The sequence below is a fragment of the Drosophila suzukii genome, chromosome 2R, assembly GCF_043229965.1.
Source record: "Drosophila suzukii chromosome 2R, CBGP_Dsuzu_IsoJpt1.0, whole genome shotgun sequence".
NCBI classification, from domain to species: Eukaryota; Metazoa; Arthropoda; class Insecta; order Diptera; family Drosophilidae; genus Drosophila; species Drosophila suzukii.
The window spans coordinates 14393231-14411726 of NC_092081.1; the positions used below are offsets into that span (position 1 = coordinate 14393231).

Here is an 18496-nt window from a genome sequence, read left to right on the forward strand (position 1 = left end):
TAATGGATGCCATTTCCCATACCAATGGGCTATTAAATTGCAATGCAAAAAATATTGACAGATAATGATAGTGAAATTGAAATCGAAAATTTGTTTGCGGGGACCCGCCTTCACTTTTCAATATCGCCTACACTTCAGCCAATCACCAATACCCCACCAGCGATTTTCCTTCGATGATATTGGTAAGGGGCTTTTTTTTGGCGTTCGCATGCAAACGATGGCAGCAATTACCAATACTCAATACCAAAAAGGGTAACAGCAATCAGCCAAACATTCCCACACAAACACGACCGCCGTTGGTGTGCGTGAAGGGAAAAATTAGATAAAACACCTACGAAACGCTGAATATGCCACAGTCTGCAAGGAAAGCGCGCGCCGTGCAAATCGAACCGAAACGAAAAAACAAAGCCCCGAAAAAGGAAAGGAAAAAGGAAAACGCGGAAAGCGTCGGAAAAATCGGAAGTCGGAAAAGTGAAGTGTGTTGGAAACGTCTTGATTTGTGATTTGTGTCGACTTGAACTGGACTTTTGTCCATCAGACAGGGTCAAGATATATCCTTCGGGGGACTTCCTGCCAAGTTCAATGCACCCCATCTGCATTGCACTTTATGCAAGCAAATTAAGAACCCATTAATAATGCATACATCGTTTATAAGCTCGTGTAATCAAAACGTTCTAATTGAAGACAGACATAACTAGGCAATTAGTTTTAACCTCGGACTAATTGGCTTAGACATTTTCATGGCCCCTTTGGGACAAATTAAAATTTAGGTCACCTGCTTTTTTTTTGGGGGGGTGAGAAGGAGTGACGAAAAACCTTGGAGGCTACTCACGCAGCTCCTTGGGGAAACTGTGTCAAGTTGGTCTTAAAATTTTGACCACACGCAAGTGCGTACAATATAGATTGTGGAAGAATTACTCATCAATTGCTTTCGATGAGCACGTGCTGTCTTTCTCCCAAGGACCTTTGGGCAGGACACTTTGACCTGTACCGCCTCCATATACCATTGTGTGTGGTATCCCATTCCGATAATATGGCCATTCGAATTCGAAAAATCGATTCGTCGCTAATTGGTTTGTTTTCAACGTGTTTCTTTTTGGGACACTACAGTCCTGCTAATGTCCTGGCATAGTGCAAAAAAACAAGAAAACAAACCGTGTGCACCAAGAGTCCTGGCAAATTGTAAAATAAATAAATAAAACATAAAACTCACATGTGAGGAACACAGGTTGTGACTCTCAGTACGCCCCCAAAAGCCCAGCCCCATTTTGACCAGCTTTTCCCGCACTTCCCATTGAATATGCATACACGCAAGGACCTCACCAGTTGTCCAGCTGAGCAGGTGCAATTGTCCATTCAGACGTCGTTGAACTTGTCAGGACAACGGTTCATCAAGCGCTAGGATTTTCGGATTTTCAAATCGGTCATTTCGCAGTGCCAAGTGAACGGATATAACCCATGAATCACCATTGGGGCGATGTGCAGAGCCGCGGACTCTAGTGATTCACAAGTCTAAAGTTGAAGAAAAATACTCGAAAAGCGGATAGCAGAATACAACTATGCCTCCCAAGAGACGCAGGAGATTCCAGGGACTCTACTACCATTCATCGCCGCCCAAAGGTTAGTGTGCAGTGAATACAAACTCATACTCATATTCACATTCATTCATCCTAATTGAGGGAAATTGTGGTGACAACACGCCAAGGAAAGGTGCTGAGAAGTTCCTTTTTGTTTTTCCGTGGCCAAAATTTGCATATTGCGTGCCGTTAAGGGTGTCAGCTCAACAAGTTACATTCCCAGTTGATTGCCACATTAAGTGGCAAACACTAATGCGCCATTTCCGTGGCACTTTCGAGCAGTTTTTATTGCCACTCAATCGTGTGTGTATGTGTGTGGAATGGAAATTTAATGATTCACTGCGGCCAACTAATTTACATGTCACCGCTCGGAAAGGTAGTCGAAAAATTCCTCAAGGTATTCGGCCCAAAAATAGATGGAGTAGAAGACCTTGACACAACAGCTATGCGGGTGTTCAGGCCAGGAAACAAATGGAAATTTTCTGGCTAACAATTTCCCGTGCTAGAGAAAGAATATCCTGAAAGTATGCTATGGAAATTGCTTTGAATTGGGTTTTCAAGGAATGCTTAAAGAAGACCTCGGCATTTTCACATGTAAGAGGAACTTTAAGGTTCGCTATGGAAATAGTTGAAATCTAGTTAGGGATAAGAAAGAAAACCTTGTGACCTTAGCCAAAAATTAAAAGAATATCCTGAAAGGTCATCAAAGAAATGCTAATCGAAGACCTCTGCTTTTCACATGTAAGAAGAACTTAAAAGTTCGCTATGGAAATTGTTGAAATCTAGCTAACGATAAGAATGAAATCCCTGCGACTCTAGTCAAACATTAAATAAATTAAGGAAGATTATCATAAATGTTCTTCGAAAATACCTCTGAATTGGGGGTTCAAAGGAATGCTTATAGAAGATATGTAAGAAAAACTTTATAGAACACAATGAAAATTGTTTGAATCTAGTTAAAGATAAGAAAGAAAACCTTGCGACTTTAGCCTAAAACTAAATAAATAGAGGACGATTATCCTAAATATCCTTTGGAAATAGCTTTGAATTGCGGTTTCAAAGGAAAGCTAATAGAAGACATTAGCATTTCACATGTAAGAAAAACTTTAAAACTATAGAAATAGTTAGATTCTAGTTACAGATAAGAATGAAAACTTTGAGACCTTAGCCAAAAATTAAATGAATATCGTGTAGGAGTTATTTTTCCCCAGAGAAGTAGTGGAAATATCTCCCCCAAAGGAATGCTAATCAAGCTTGAATCAGCCAAATGGAAATTCTATTTCCACATATTTGTTTTGGTAGAACTCTAATGAAAGTGTTGACTTATTCACCTTACACAACCTGGCACACAAATACATCCAAGGGTTATTTATTTATGTCTGAAGTTGGAAGTGCGCAAACAGGACGCAATTATTCCTCCTTGCGACCCTTTTGACCACAACACAGGGACCCGAATTCAACACCTTTTGGCCCGGCCAAGAGTTAGTTGGCCAACGCGACTCAAGCTGGCCAGACGCAAAAATAGTGAAATATAAAGGTAGTAAGTAAAGGGAGATCTAAAGATAAGTAGGCACTGTAATTTCTTGAACTTGTCACATACATTTTATTATACATTTTGGTAAGCCAAACAATCGAATTTGAGCCAGGATGTTTACTCCCATTGCAGTTATGCCGATGAATGGACAGGCGGGTGGACAAAATGGACGTAAGCGTCGCGACAACGAAGGTGCGTATTCAAAAATCCAGGTGTTTGATTTCCAAATGCTTCACTAAATCATTCAGTTGCTGGTTCAGCAATTTAATATGTTTTGATGCCAAAAGTTAGTGGGGAGAGGGGGGCGTTACCCCTTTTTGCACTGCGAAAAAGTTTGGCGCCGACCTTGAGGCATTTCAAGTTGCCAAAGTTTTTTCGCCGGGCGGAAATTGTCTCAAGTTTCCACTAATGCCACTTTAAGCGAGCCGGGGAGTCACAAACTTGAACATTCATTGCATTTTATTTTCGTTTTAATTTAGTTTTCAGTTGCAGTTTCAGTTTCAGTTTCGGCTTTTTGGCTCCTTGGCTTTTTTGGGCTTTTCGGCAAATTGCATGCTAGCACGAACGAGGGCGAAAATGAATTGGAAATCGCAATCGGGTCGTAGGGGCGGGAAAATTAATTTCCACGTTTTCAATTTCCATTACTCGGCTAATAGATTTCTCGGTGAAGCTATCCACCATTCGGATCTGGATTCACGAGAAGGACATTGGCAAGCTGACGCGTATCTTGTGGGCGGGCCAGGGCAACCGCCTCAGTCAGCAGGCCAGCAACAATGGGCGTGTGAAGCGCTTCCTGGCCGCCGTGCCCCATGTCATGGTGAGGATATATCAGTCCCATCATCACCCAGGTGGTATACTATTTCCGTTTCCCGCACAGAATGCCATCAAGGATCTGCATCAGGCGGTCATCGACAACAGTCTGGAGACCGTTCAGGCCCAGTTGGAACCACCGGTTCCGAGTGCCTTGGTCACCTGCAAGGACGGCAATGGCCTCAATATCATCCACAAGGCCGCCGGACTGGGTCACACCAAGATCCTGGAGTATCTGGTGGGCATTTGGCCCGAGGGCGCCCACGAGGTGGACATCACCGGGAAGACGCCGCTCCACTGGGCCGCCAGTGCCAAGAACAACATGAGGTGCTACACCCTGCTGACCCAAGCGGGCTGCGATGAGGAGGCCGTCGATTATGTGAGTGGGTAGCAGGATTCCATCGAATCGAGGGTTATCTTCTAGATCTGTTAGTTTAGTTCAGGGGCTTTAATTAGCCGTAACCTTCTACAAGTAGTAGGGACATGGGTGTTATTTTAGGGATTTGTACAGAATATTACTTCTGAAAGGAGTTTGTATGGGTTACAATAGCGGAATGGTGATGAATAGTTATATATCAGTCTTTTGTATATCAATGATATTTATTTTTAGGCCTAGGTAATTTTGTATATTAATTTAGGGGATATAAAATGGTGATAAACCCTTGACATGTCCATTATATTTATAGAAAAATATGGTTAGGGTTATTTCGATTGGTAATAATATAAGAATGGTAAGGAAGAGTAATGTACTAGTCGTTAGTCTTTCAATGATATATTTTCTATAACTAAAATAATTTTGTATATTTATTAGGGGGATGTGAAAACGGGGTAAACACATAATATGTCCCTTAAATTTATTGAAAAGAATCAATCGAATATGGGAAGGGATATCCCCATAATATAATATCCCCATAATAAATTTATAGAAACCTAGGTTATTGATTTGGAAAGCCCAGACCGTTAGCTAATTAATTTATTTAAGGACAGAACTTTTTTTGAAGACAAAAATAATTATGTTTATTTATTAAGGAGATATGACGAGGAATATCCCCATAATAAGGTTATTATATTTATAGAACCCAAGGTTATTGATTAGGAAGCGCAGGCCTTTGCATAATTCATTGTTTAACGACAGAACTTTTTAGTAGTATTTAATGTGTTTCAGGGGCCTTAGTTATGTTTTTTTGTTTTGTTGTAAAAGTAATATTACGACCCATCAATGAGGAACTGCCTTATGAAAGTGAGTTGTTAGAGATCTTCTCAAGATGATAAGCATGTAACTATACAGTAATTACCTTTTGACACAAGCAGTTTTTTACTATAAACCGATGTGTATATAGTGGGTGCAGATGGTGGCTTTCGTTTGGCGTTCGTTCGGCAATTAAAATGATTCATTGGGGCAATTTCAGAAAATGAAAACTCCCTCGTACTATCGCCACAAGCCGCACGAAATCGAGCGCGCCTTCCTGGTTTATGTGCCGGAGGCGCCCCGCGTCTCCCCCGACAGCGCCACCGATTGGGAGGCCTTGAGCGATGACAGTGGAGTGGTGGACACCGGGGCGGCCGGGGATGCCGGCTCCAAGGTGAGTGGGTTGAGTCTATCACACCGGGATTTCCCAACCCAAACCCAACTCCTGCTCCCCCCTTCTACCTTTTCCCCCCATAGAAACTGGACATCAAGGTCCCTCCGTCCGTGAATGGTCGCAAATCGCTGGACGACAGCCTTGAGAACACCTCGGAGCTGGACACCAATGATGGGTAAGTGGTTGGTTCGGTCACCTGTGAACAGGTGACTAGGTGGCTGGTTGGCTGGCTGGTTGGTGGGTGTTAGACCCCCTAAAATTAAGCTTAAGTTTGGCTGCTCTTTGCTGGCTAAATGCTGCGCTGCCTTTTTCATTTGTGTTTTTGGTGTGTGTTTTTTTATGGGGCATGGCTTTGAGAGAGATTCTTTTGCATTTTGAAATCGCAGTACGAGTGCCAATGAGGATGACGATCTGTCCAAGGCGGATGTGGAGCCGGAAGCGGAAGTCGTCTCGCCATTGCAGCGCCGACCGGAAACGCCGGCCACATTCAACACGATCAATGGCGATGGCGATGGCGAAGATAGCGAGGCTGAGGTAAGTCATCCTGCCTTTTTTCTTTATTTTGTCCTATTTTTTTTTTTTGGCTTTTGATGGTTAGCAGTTTGCTTGCACGTTTTGAAAGTGGCTTTCAGTGTTCGTAATTGAATTACTTAGCTTTTGGGAGACTCTGTGAAAGTAAGCCATTGTCGGCTCTCGCTTTTCCCTTTCACCTTTCTCTCGACGGCACTCTGCGCTTTTTGTTTAGAGCCCAACAATCCCCTTTCCGCTGTAAATATAGGCTGAGATCGAAGGACCGTAGACAGAAACTGTTGAATCACTTGGAAAGCAAATCAGTCGACAATTGTTTACTTTTACAGAATATTGCAAGAGCTGTAAGCGCAGATGGAGGCGGAGTTGGGCAGGACGAAGATGGAGGAGGAGGCGGAGGAGATGCGGCGGTCATGGCGAATGGAGGAGATCATGATGAGGCTCCGGAGGAGGAGCAGAAACCAGATGAACCCGAGGAGGTGGAGGTGGCGCAGCTACCTGAAGAATCAGCGGCTGAGAGTGAGCTTGAAGGAAACAAAAAGACTGAAGGAGAACCGGAGGAGAAGGATGCGGATGCAGAGGAAGTAGCGGATGAGCCGGAGGCCCCCGTTGAGGATGAAGCGGAACCGGAAGTGGCCGCCATGTCCGCCGAAGAGAAGGAGGCCGAGTCAGAGAACGAAAACGATGACGACGATGAGGTACAGATGGGCGTGCTCTAAGTGTCCTCGAACGTTTTTGTAGTTTATTCACGTTTATTGTGTGTGCCGTTCGCTCAACCCATTTACCCCCCTCTTCAATGTGAGCCTGTAAAATGAAACGCAAACGAAAAATCAAAAAAAAACATAAAAAGCTAAAAATTAAAAAAGTAAAAGTAATCCAATCAGCTGCAGCAGGCACTCAAATTCCATTCATACTAATTTGTTTTACCACTGCAAGAGCCACAGCAACAGCAACAACTTCAGCCGCAACCCAATCAGCAGCAAAATGCGAAACTTTAGCAATCAACTTACAACATAAGCCCGCTTAGATAATGAAATAACCGAACCCATAGTGAAATTCTTTATATATCTCTATACAAACATATATATATATTTTGTAAAGCAAGTGTTATGTTCTCCTCTTTCGAAATACAGTTTGAATAACAATATATATTATCTAGCCGTAGCCATTATATAGTAACAGTAACCAGTAACCAGTAACCAATTAAAAATGGAATGCAAAACCTGCAACTTGTGTCTTTTGTTTATCGTTTTTCTATCGCACACCCGAGACCTGCCCAACAATCCGTGTGTTTGTTTCCATTTCCGTTTCCGTATTCCGCATCCGTTGTTTCCCTTTCAGTTTCACTACTGTGTGTTATTGCATTAGATGGAATCAATGCCAGTGTCTGCCCCCAATTTGTGCTTATCGATTGGCTGAAATCAGCAGCTGTTTACCCACAGATAGGCTTTATAATAATGCACTCACTCCGACCGGCAGATACATATGCATATGTGCAGGCCAAGTCGGTCGTTTTCACTTTCACCCGCCTGACATTTCGACTGGGAGACGGAAAGTCGGACGGAGACTGAGGTTGAGTCGGGTGCGGAGTCGGTGCTCAACTGTCAGAGGCATCCAGTTGTTGGTGGGTCCGAATGGTAACTGAACATGCAAACGTCAAAACAGTTGCAGGCATTAGATATTTGATATTTGATATATGGAAAAAATATACCATATATAGAGTTCGCCCCGAATGCTTGCAGTTCCCCAGGCGATTTGTTAAAGATAGTGGTGGGCGGTTCTTATGGCAGTTATAATAACTATTTCCAGCTGCATTTCAACAAAAACTGGGGAAACGGGGCGTATGCGTGATACTGCGTATACGTCATGTGGACTTTCAAACAAGTTAATTTAGCTTGAGTGCTTAAATGCTTGACAGAACTATTAATTAAAATATTAAATGGTTATAGTTTAAATTTGTAATTATATAGTATATAAAGGGTTCAGAACTGGCATTGTCACCCGTAGAAGCTGCACTTAGTCCTTGTAAAATATAAATGTAAACATGTTTAATGTATCTGTGTGACTTTGCACTTTGTAGCCATGTACCCAAACACAGTCCAACAAAATAAACATAAATTCTTAAGTGGTGAAATAAATTTAAACAGGATGTAATAGCCTCAGGCAGCAATGGAGGAGATCCGCAGGAGGATCAGCCACCAGGAGGAGGTGGATCAGAGCCGCAGGAGGACGATGGCAACGAGTCCCTAACATCAGCAATGGCCATTGAGGGCTTTGTGCAAGGTGCCCCCGAGGATTATACAGTTCAGTCTCAAACTGCAGTTGATGAAGTATACAATGCTATCCGTTTCTATCTGTCTATCTATATCTATCGCTCAATTGCTCAATCGCCCTCGGTTGCTGGCTCACCTGGCTTGTTTTTGGGTTTGCACCTGAGTCACTCATAAGGCAAACCATCGAGTTCTTTTTATACCCAGAATCATCTCTAATCATTCACCCTTAGCGCTTTCGATAATGCACCCACGTTGTCTTCGCTGTCACCATCAGCATCATCATCTCATTGGAGATGTTGCTTTACTGTTTTCCGTAGGGGGAACGCATTAAGCGCATTGTGGATGCCGGTGATCTGGAGCAGCTGGCCGAGATTGTGCTGAATGGCGAGGGTGGCAGCCTGGTGGGCCTTAAGTCGCAGGAACCGGAAATACAGGCCTTTCTCAACAACGTGCCCAGCTATATGGTAAGCCAGCCGAACTCCAGGAAGGAAGAGCCACTTTCTGAGGCACTAATTACGGCATGCATCATATTTTCCACTTCCCATTTTCCATCGGCAGGAGAAAATACATCGCGTGCACGATGCGGCACGTGACGGAGGTTTGCTTGCACTGCAGCAGGCTCTGGATCGCCGGAAGTTTGCCATTGCAAAGAACGACATATCGCCCAACGGCTCCACGCCGCTGCACGTGGCCGTCCTCTTCGGCCACACGGGTAAGTCCTACCACTCCGGCGATTACGGTTTATATGATTGGTCCTCCCCTATTTGCGAGTCAGATATCGTTCGCTACCTGGCGTCGCGTTTTCCGGAGACCATGACCATTACGGATAATGACGGGCGAACGGCGCTTCATTACGCAGCCACAATTAAGGACAACGGTCACTTCTACAACATGCTCTTGCAGTTGGGCGCCAATCCGAAAGTACTGGACAAGGTGAGTGAGCCAAGGAAAAAAAGTTTAGCTGTCACTGAAAAAATATTGCTGGGGTGCTCAAAAAATATCCTATAGTTCAAAGAAAATTCGCTGAAGTATCCCTGAAATGTCCCTAAAATATCCCTGAAATATACCTTAAAATTTGTTGAAAGGTCATTAAGTTCTTATGAATCTGTAGATTTGGTAATGTCTTTTATAGTAAATTTGGTCTGACTTTATTAAAAAAATGTCAGCTGTCACTGAAAAAATATGGCTGGGGTGCTTAAAAAATATCCTATAGTTAAAAAAAAATTCGCTGAGGTATCCCTGAAATATCCTTAAAATATCCCCGAAATATCCCTTGAAATTTGATGAAAGGTCATTCGGTTCTTTTGAATCTGCAGATTTGTTAATGTCCTTTTAGTAGATTTGGTCCGACTTTAGGAAACTTTTTGTAATATCTACTTTTTGGTATGGCTTAAAATGATCTACTTAAAGTACGTAGTATTTTCTGGAGATTCCTTTGAAAAGGGAAATAATATTATGACTTAAATCTATTTTTTACAGTTAAGTTTATTCAGAAACACTTGAATTCGAAATATTTCCCTTAAATGCCTAGCAGTAAAATACTAAAAAGTACTACAATCTACATATTAGGAAATGTGGTGGCTTAATCGCTTCTTTCTTTAAGTGTATCAATTTCCCCAAATTGAACCCATAACACCGTAGGTAGAAAAAAACCCAAATGCGAGCCATAATAGTAGTGAGTTTCGAGTTGATTGTGAATAAAGGCAGCTGTAGACGGACAATGGCATTTTAAATGTCAAATGAAAATTGTTTTTAAATTACCCACCACAAACCCGAAGTAAAAAGTGGGCCAAGGCTCATGCGTTTCGCTGCAACCCCTCTTGACTTTCAAATGCCTGCTGCAGTGGGAATCAATATGTCATAAATTTGTGATTAGTCCGAAATAAATAATGAACAGAGTTTGATTTAAAATTCAATAACCAAACACACGCAGCTGGGCCACTCGGCCGAGTTTTACCTGGACAAGGACAAGGCGAAAAACATACTGAACTACACGGAGCTGCTCAATATATTCGGGGCGGAGGAACTGGAGAACCAGTTGCTCAACGACCAGGGTAAGGAAACCATGGGGGCCGTGAGCCACCGGCAGGTGTTCCAGCGCTCCAAATTGACCGTTCACCAGGCACCACCAACACCATCACCCACATTAAGCCCACATTCAAGCCACTACCCAAACCACCCAATTCACCCATTTTCCGAATAGCGGATTGCTATACCATGCCGCTTTGCTTTGTCTGTGGCTTTAGTGGCGTTTTTGTTTTCACACTCGCTTTCGCTGCCCACACACGAACACTAAACCGAAATAATTAAATACATTTGTTAGCCAAGTCAAACATCCGGCTAAGTGTGTATGTGTGTGGGCTATAGGGGGGCGTGGTCGGAGTTGGGTTCGGGAACTATAAACTAGGGGCTAACCCAACTCGGCGCTAGCTTGGCCAAGTCAGTCATCGATTTTCAGTCGCCCAGTGAACACACTGCGTATACGTGTTGTCCCTCTAAAATGGAGGGAAATCGCAATGAATTTTTCAACGAAATCATTGGCAATATTGATGAAATTTTCGGTATGTAAGCGGTAACGCACAATCCTTCCCTTAGCACCTGCGCCTTTTTTATCCCGATCACCCACCCTGCAATCCTTTCATCCGTATCCATCATGATCTCGGTGTTCGTATCTGTATCTGTGTCTTTGTCTACGCTTTGGTGTATGTTCATTGATAATCGTCAAAAAAACGAAAAAAAATTATAATCTTTGCTGCTCCGGAAATCCATGAGCAGTCCCCGATGATCTGCACAGTGCCCGCCGGGAGCTGCAGGATGGCGAGATCTCGAGGACCTTGGAGCGCTGCTATAGCGTCATTGCGGAATCGGGAAAACTGTTGAGCGGCACTACGGCATCGGCCCTATCGCATCGAAAGCCCCTGAGTGCTTCTTCGTTGCAGCTTTCGGTTACTAGTTATCTGAGTCGATTCCTGAAGCGTGGGGTCTATGAGAAAATCAAGAGGCGGCAAACCCGACTCGATCACAATCTTTTCGATGTCCTGTGGCCGGCCATGCGGAAGACTTCGAAGGCCCGGCATTTGGAGGAGGATATCAACTGCGGGATTATAGCCCCAGATTTTGATGTATTTGTGGTGTTCCAAGAGTTTCTGGTGCCATTGCTAAAGGATATGCATTGCCTGAGTATCGATGCTGATTTTAAGCCACAACCGCGACTGGCTTACTTCCCAATGGATAATGGCGAAAGGCTCAATACGGCGGCTTTTGTCTTTGATGATGAATCCCTTCTGGTTACCCGTTGCTTGGTTGAGGTCTCCAGAAATCTGGATCAGTTGGAGTTACCCTTGAACCTCACCATTGGCCAACTAGAGCAAGCGGAACGTCTGATGATGAGCAAAATATTTACCACGCACTTTGCAGACGCCATTGGCGAAACGGATTCGGGTAACTATTATACCATGACCGAACTGCTGGAAACCGATTCGGAGGTGACCATGATGCTGAGCAGTCTAGGTCTGATGATTCCCCTCCTGGATACCAAGGATCTGGTTCAGGCTGCCGAGTCCACGGCTTTCAATGGAGCCCTTTGGCCTTATGGCAGGGGAGTTTTCGTAAATTCAGCCAACAATTTGGCTGTGTGGCTGAATTGTCAGGAGCACTTGAGAATTATCTCCACCAGCAGCAGCAAAGAGCCTGCTGATATGGGAGCTGCCTATACGCGAGTGGGTAGAGCCATCTCCTATTTGGAAACGCAGCTGCACTTCAAGGAGAGCTACCTCCTGGGATACCTGCAGTCCAGGCCCAGTTACCTGGGCACAGGTCTCAAGATGACCACCATCGTGAAGTTGACCAATCTGATGAAAGAAATGGACAACCTGCGGCACTTGTGCTCCGTAAGGGGCCTGAGTATGGTGACCAATCGCCTGTCAAAACTCACCGTGCGCCTTGTAAATATGCAAAGCATGGGTGTAGTGGAATTCGTGCTTTTCCAGGATTACTGCACTGCAGTCACCAACATCCTGTCACTCGAGAAGGATATGTCGCTAACTAACTCCAAGCACATTGCTACCATGCTGGTGAAGATCTTCAAACGCAAGAAGAACAGCATCGTGGATCGCAACTAGAGAAAAGGACCAAGTGCCAGCTCAATGTATATACAAATGAAAAGAATACCTCAGCACCCAAAACCTCAAACGCTTATATAGTACTTTATCTGATTGACACCTACCTCGTGCCCTCATCTCAAATCTCCTCCGCTCACGCTGCTCTTAAAGTTAATCCGCAATCGTAAGTTCCGCCTTGAGTTACACCTACATAGTCGTATCCGTAACTGTGTCTTTCCCAAAGACTGTGATCTTGTCACGATTTCAATATGATTTGCAAAGTCTCTTGAGTTCCACCATCGGCATTCTCATCTTCGTTTGTTTAACTCCTTCCCGCCCAAAAAAATGCTCCCCCCTCTCGCTTTGTGTATATACAATAGATTACTGGGACTCGATCCACTGAATGTGACTGAAGATATCCTGGGCCTTTGGAGTGACTAATCCAGCTTGTTTTCCACACAGGTCAGGCGCAGCCAGTGAGCTTTCAGGCCAATCCCATCTTCAAGACCGAGCAGGGCAAATATCTAGCTAATTGTAAGTATTCTGGAATACTTGGTGTTTGGTTACGTTATACAAGTTTAACGACATTCTGTTAGGAAACTCATTTAAGATAAGCCAGCAAATATTATTTACTAAGTAAAGTTCAGAAAACACGAAGCAAAAAAAACCTTATCTAAAAACAGTACATATTTAAAGAACTGTTTTTACTTAAAATTAAATATGGCAAATGCAAATTCCTTGAAAACGGTTTTTAAGATTATGCAACTATAATAATAGATATCTAGATCTATCAGAAAATGCGAAAAAAACGTAACTAAAAACTGTACCTATTTAAAGTTATTTTCGACTTAAACTTAAATATGTTACAAGAAAGTTTCTTGAAAATGGATTTAAATATTATGCAACTATAATAATATAAATATTTCCAATATATTTGCCCTTAGCCCTCGCCGATCCATTGATTAAGGCCCTCACTGAAATAGCCAACAAGAGACCTAAAGATCCCGTGGCCTATTTGACCAACTACCTCCAGCACTTCATGGGTGATCGCAAGCCCATGACCGAGGTGCAGGTCCACTCGGGGAGCAGCAAGGCCAGCACCAGTTCCACCTCCACCCTGGCATTGGCCAAATCGAATGCCAGCTCAAATCCAAGGTTGGCCAGCACTCGAAATGGTCCTGGTCCCACCAATGCAGATCTCATTGAGCTGGACTCCCGATCCTTGGCCGAGGAGGAGGATGCGGAAGGAGCTCTGGCGGTGCAGCACATGGAGGAGCGGGACGAGCACGGCCAGAGTATGCTGCACTTCGCCTGTGCCCGCTCCCATCGGCGGGGAGCCCTCTACACTCTTATCGAGGAGTCGGGCATTGACATCACCTACCGGGATGAGCTGTACCGAACTGCTCGAGATGTCTCTTTGCAAGCGAATCAGCCCAACAATGCGGCCGAGATCGATCGATATGTCCTGGCTCAGGCAGTTATCGGTAGGTTAACCATAGAGTGTTCTTTTTATAGGTTACCCTCAATACTCTTTCCAAACAAGGCAACGTGGAACCCTTCGAACAACTTGCTCTGCAAGGCTACGACCACATTTTAGACATCGAAGACGAAAACGGTCAGTCCATTATAGATGTCGTACAGTCCCGACAGCATGAAGCTCTTGGCGAGTTCCTGACCAATCTTCGGGCCTTGGAGGAGACTCGTGAAGAACTCCATCAGATGATCAGGGAAAATAACATGGAGCGTGTAATGGAGCTGACCGATGTTGCCAATGCCAAGTGGTTGGTTAAGACCAAGAATTATTATGGTAAGGGAGTACTGAGTTCCTTAAAAGGAGATCCTTGATTTTATCTAAACAAACTCCAGGTCGAACCGCCCTGCACATAGCGGTACTGAAAGAGTCCGAGGAAGTGGTTCAGCGCCTGGTGAAGATTTGTCCTGAGGCTCTGAAAATCCCAGATAATGTGAGTATACCTGCTGATATGATGAGTTTAGTTTTAACCCAATCCATTGCCCAGCTGGACCGCACGGTATTGCACTACGCCATGGGAACCAATGCGCTGGAGACCGTTAGCCGGATTTTGATTCAGAACGGAGCCAAGCGGACCGCTAAGGACCTGAAAGGACGGCAGCCAAGCTATTACTTCATCAACAAAGCGGATATCCTTCGGCTGCAGGAGGAGGAGGAGGAGAGCCGCTGAGAGAACGGGTCAAGCAATATGTATAGTATAGAGTACTCTAAGTCGTTATATAGTCCAATAAAGTACGAGTAAATAGAAGTTCGTTATCAGTCGAGGTACTTTGTGCGCAGACTTCTTGTCATGAGTTGGGGGAATGGATTTTCCAGATAGAACTCATGGGAACTAATGCGTAAGCATGACGAATCATTGACACCATTATTTTGAAGAATGGTTGGACATTAAATATCTGTAAAAATTAAAACAGCTTTTAGATGTTATTTCATTTAGATCGCATCCGGATTACATGTGTCTTAGCACCTTGGGAGCCATTCGTTGTCGGCATGCCCGCTTATCCGTAATGAAACCCCTATCACTCCTATTTATAAGTACAAACCAATGGTTCCATTGTTATTACCTTATCAATATCTTTTTTATGAAGTGCCTGATTTCGTGTTCATTAAGCGGGTTTTACTTGACGATCATGACGGTTTCGATTGGTTCTTCAATAAAGTAGAAGGTGTAAAGCGAGCTGTTGGCATTAGAATAGTTAAGTTTTATTTTAATCTTTAGCGTGTGTGGTACAATTCCAAGTGGTGCGGATATGGCAACGGAATTAAATAAGGGTTAGTTGTCCTTAAAGTATTTAAATTATCCTAGCTTTTATTAAAGAAACTACTGCTGTGTTTATAAGTGAAATTTTATTAAATATTTTCTTGGTGCATTTTAAATATGATTAGTAATTTTAATAATTTTTGCATAACAATATTCTAATCTTTCATTACTTTTATTCTTCGTTCAACGAGGCATATGTTTTTCAATTATATAATTTAAAAAGTGTCACGCACCTGTCTGCGAATGTGGAGACTTATACAAAAAAGGTTTTCGTAGCATACTATTACGCAATTTTCACCTCCAACACCCACGCGCAAAACCCTGATCTTAATTAATACTAATTGATTTGAAGGACTGTTGAAGTCTTTCAATTACTTAATCATATCGTAAGGTGTCTTAAATCTTTAATTCAAGTGGTCAATCATTTTTCTAAGAAAGCGAAACTAGCCCATCGATGGGGATTATTTTGTGCTGGGAATGTTTTACAATACTAAGACCCACTTAAGTTTGGTACTTATACGATTTATCTATTTATAATCGCATAGGTCCGATGCTTGGCCAGCGTCATGTGCAGTCTTTTTTGCTCTTCTCGGCCATCACGGTCAATTTTATGACCAAGTTCAATGCTGGAGTGGCGGTTGTGGCAATGACTGATGCCGAAAGTACTAATCCGGACTTTCCAGTAAGTTTGAAGGAACTTTTTATGAGAACCTTAAACAATATTTGTTTAATTTTGATAGGAGTACGATTGGGACGAGATGCAGCGCTCTTACATTCTGTCCAGCTTCTTCTGGGGCTATATATTAACCCAATTTTTGGGTGGATGGCTCTGCAGGCGCTATGGAGCCAGGATCACAATGTTTGCTTCGACCCTTGGATCAGCTGTGCTGGTTGCCCTGGTCCCCTGGTGTGTTTCCTGGGGCGGCTGGCAGGCCTATTGTGCCCTCCGGATGGCCATGGGTTTGTTCCAGGGCTTCGTGTTCCCCTGCATCCATGCCCACTTGGCCAACTGGTGTCCGGTGAACGAGCGAAATCGCCTCGGTGCCCTGGCCAACATGGGTATTGATTGTGGAACCCTGGTGTCCATGTTCGCCAGTGGATTAATTGCAGCCTCAAGTATTGGCTGGCCTGGAATCTTCTACGTGTCCAGTGGTGTCGGAATTTTCTGGTGCATTATGTGGTGGTTCTTCGGAGCCGACACTCCCGGTGAATCCAAGTTAATCAGCGAGGCGGAGCGCAGCTATATTGAGAATTCGATCAGCTCCAGTCACAAGGCGAAAGAGGGACATGCGGGGACTTCAATTCCGGTTCCTTGGAAGGCCATTTGGACATCGGTGCCTTTCTGGGCTTACATGATCACCAAATGCTGTCAGTCATGGGGATTTTCTACCCTCCAGACCGAGATGCCTGCCTACATGAATGGAGTCCTGTTGATGGACATGAAGAAAAATGCCCTCTACTCGGCTCTGCCCTATTTCGCCTCCTGGGTGATGGCCGTCGTCTACCTGATCATCGCGGATATCCTGCTGACCAGAAACATTATGTCCATTACTGGCATTCGCAAGACCATAAACTCAATAGCGTTCTTTGTGCCCGCGGCTGCTCTGATCGGAGTTGGCTTTTTGGACAGTGAACAGAAGACCTTGGCCGTGGTGCTGATGTGCACCAACGTGGGAATCAATGCTGGTTCCACAATTGGCAGTACCATAAACACCATCGACTTGTCACCGAATCATGCTGGTATTTTGATGGGTATTGCGAATACGGCGTCAAACGTTATACCCATTGTGACGCCCCTCCTCGTGGGAATTATGGTCAAAGATAATGTAAGTATGAATGAAAAATTCCTAATTGTATCCATTTCTCGTAGCGAAAAAACATACCCGTGAATTTTATTTTGAAATCAGTAACATATCTAAATATGGTCACCAAGAAAATCTAGGATATAGAATGTTCAATCTCATCTTACTAGCCCATAACCTTTTAGAGATCTTGAGGTTGATACAGACAGATGGACTTACTTGACTAATATCCAAGAATGTATACTATATCTGTCGTGATTAAAAATACACAGGCAGGAATATTTTTTTTTACCTGTTACATATAGATAGATAGGTAGATACATAGATAGTTAAAGGTCTGCCAACTAACTGTTTCTTTTTATCATTTCCAGCACGATCGCCAACAGTGGCAGGTTGTGTTCATCATCTCCGCCGTGATCTTCGTCGTGGGCGACTTAATCTACCTCGCCTTCGGTCAGATGGTTACCCAACCCTGGGATGCACCTGACTTTTTGGATAAGGAACGATCCCCCAATCTACAAGAAGAAGGATATTCCAAGGCTCTGGAAGCAAAAGAGTCCACAAATGTTGATGAGGCTAAACGTAAGGAAATTGAAGCTGGCTTAGAGAGCGAGGAACCAAAAAAGAAGGCTCTTAATGATGAGCTCTGAGATCATGAGATATATAAGTCGAAAACACCAAAACATTTAACTGAAGGCTGGTCCGAAACTTTTTTGACAAAAGTAAACTTTTTATAAATACGCGTAACTACAAATAACGCATATGTATTGCCATTAAGTAATTTAAGATATAAATATAGAAAATTTAATTGAATTTCATTATGACTTTGTTGGACTACCTTCATAATCATCACTGCATTGAACCTAACTTAGCTGAAGTTACAGGTAATTTTTTTTTCCATCTTTGTGGTATTGAGAACCCTTATGAAAATCTCTATCAAATGGTTTTCAATGCCATGTGGTTTGTTAAGATCAAGACATGTAAGTATCTAAACTGGAATCTCGAGTATAGATATATATATCTATGTTAGATCATGTATCTATACATCTATTGTACAAATGGCTTACTTTTTCAAGCAAACACAGGTGCTCTGTGCATAAGTTTAGTATGGAAAGTTTTTTCCCTATCTAGTGTAGCCGTTACATAGTCCAAAAAGAGCAAGTGTTTGAAAGGCCCCCGATAAGCAGCTCGTGCCTGGCGCCCTGTTTGATTGAAGATCAACTTTCGCTATCAATCGTAGTGCTTCAAACATTATCATTTGAAAGTATCGGGGGATGGGGTTTCCAATTAAATTCTAAAGCATAACAAAGCTAAGCGTCATGCAGATTATTGGCATTGGCCTCTGATTAGATTAAACTTAACCCTCTGCCACTGAAGAGGTAGAGTAGATAGCTTTGCCGTACAACAGTCGACTGCGAAAAATCAGTGACGTCTTATAAGTCTGCTTTAAGAGGCCTTTCCCTTTCTAACAGTATCGCATCCGGATTTTAAGTCCCG

General features: G+C 43.4%; 2 protein-coding genes and 1 long non-coding RNA gene across 10 annotated transcripts; 2 read left to right on the forward strand and 1 right to left on the reverse strand.

The window, feature by feature from the left end:
* The first annotated feature begins 358 nt into the window (after nt 1-358).
* Nucleotides 359-14684, forward strand: LOC108010299 (uncharacterized). Of its 8 annotated transcripts, XM_017075174.4 has the most exons (19): nt 359-476; nt 1436-1620; nt 3244-3303; nt 3768-3928; nt 3989-4300; nt 5331-5504; nt 5588-5679; nt 5891-6038; nt 6362-6730; nt 8180-8362; nt 8623-8769; nt 8864-9017; nt 9081-9238; nt 10239-10359; nt 12868-12939; nt 13350-13889; nt 13949-14212; nt 14272-14369; nt 14424-14684. In XM_017075174.4, the coding sequence occupies exons 2-19, from the start codon at nt 1560-1562 to the stop codon at nt 14604-14606; spliced, it is 3297 nt and encodes a 1098-aa protein (XP_016930663.3). In that variant the 5' UTR covers nt 359-476; nt 1436-1559; the 3' UTR covers nt 14607-14684. The 8 variants fall into 8 exon arrangements, 7 of the variants coding, with proteins under 7 accessions (XP_016930663.3, XP_036669171.3, XP_065719831.2 ...); XM_065863759.2 differs by lacking the exon at nt 359-476 and having other exon boundaries at nt 865-1620; nt 8180-8335; XM_065863760.2 differs by lacking the exons at nt 359-476; nt 6362-6730 and having other exon boundaries at nt 954-1620.
* Nucleotides 7102-8180, reverse strand: LOC136116647 (uncharacterized). Its single transcript, XR_010653662.2, has 2 exons — nt 7744-8180; nt 7102-7673 (listed from the first exon to the last, which is right to left on the reverse strand). It is a non-coding gene; the product is annotated as an uncharacterized lncRNA (long non-coding RNA).
* Nucleotides 14685-14802: 118 nt separating the features above from the next.
* On the forward strand, nt 14803-17812 carry LOC108008786 (putative inorganic phosphate cotransporter). Its single transcript, XM_017072684.4, has 4 exons — nt 14803-15208; nt 15743-15879; nt 15938-17023; nt 17371-17812. The coding sequence occupies exons 1-4, from the start codon at nt 15187-15189 to the stop codon at nt 17647-17649; spliced, it is 1524 nt and encodes a 507-aa protein (XP_016928173.3). The 5' UTR covers nt 14803-15186; the 3' UTR covers nt 17650-17812.
* The last annotated feature ends 684 nt before the right edge of the window (nt 17813-18496 follow it).

Excerpts from the sequence above, each read along its gene's own strand:
- LOC108008786 (XM_017072684.4), top strand. The coding sequence starts at position 15,187 with ATGGCAACGGAATTAAATAAGG. Across the intron at positions 15,209-15,742 it reads GGCAACGGAATTAAATAAGG|GTCCGATGCTTGGCCAGCGT; the intron begins GTTAGTTGTCCT and ends ATAATCGCATAG. Across the intron at positions 15,880-15,937 it reads GTACTAATCCGGACTTTCCA|GAGTACGATTGGGACGAGAT; the intron begins GTAAGTTTGAAG and ends TAATTTTGATAG.
- LOC108010299 (XM_017075174.4), top strand. The coding sequence starts at position 1,560 with ATGCCTCCCAAGAGACGCAGGAGATTCCAGGGACTCTACTACCATTCA. Across the intron at positions 3,929-3,988 it reads CCGCCGTGCCCCATGTCATG|AATGCCATCAAGGATCTGCA; the intron begins GTGAGGATATAT and ends TTTCCCGCACAG. Across the intron at positions 14,370-14,423 it reads CTCTGAAAATCCCAGATAAT|CTGGACCGCACGGTATTGCA; the intron begins GTGAGTATACCT and ends TCCATTGCCCAG.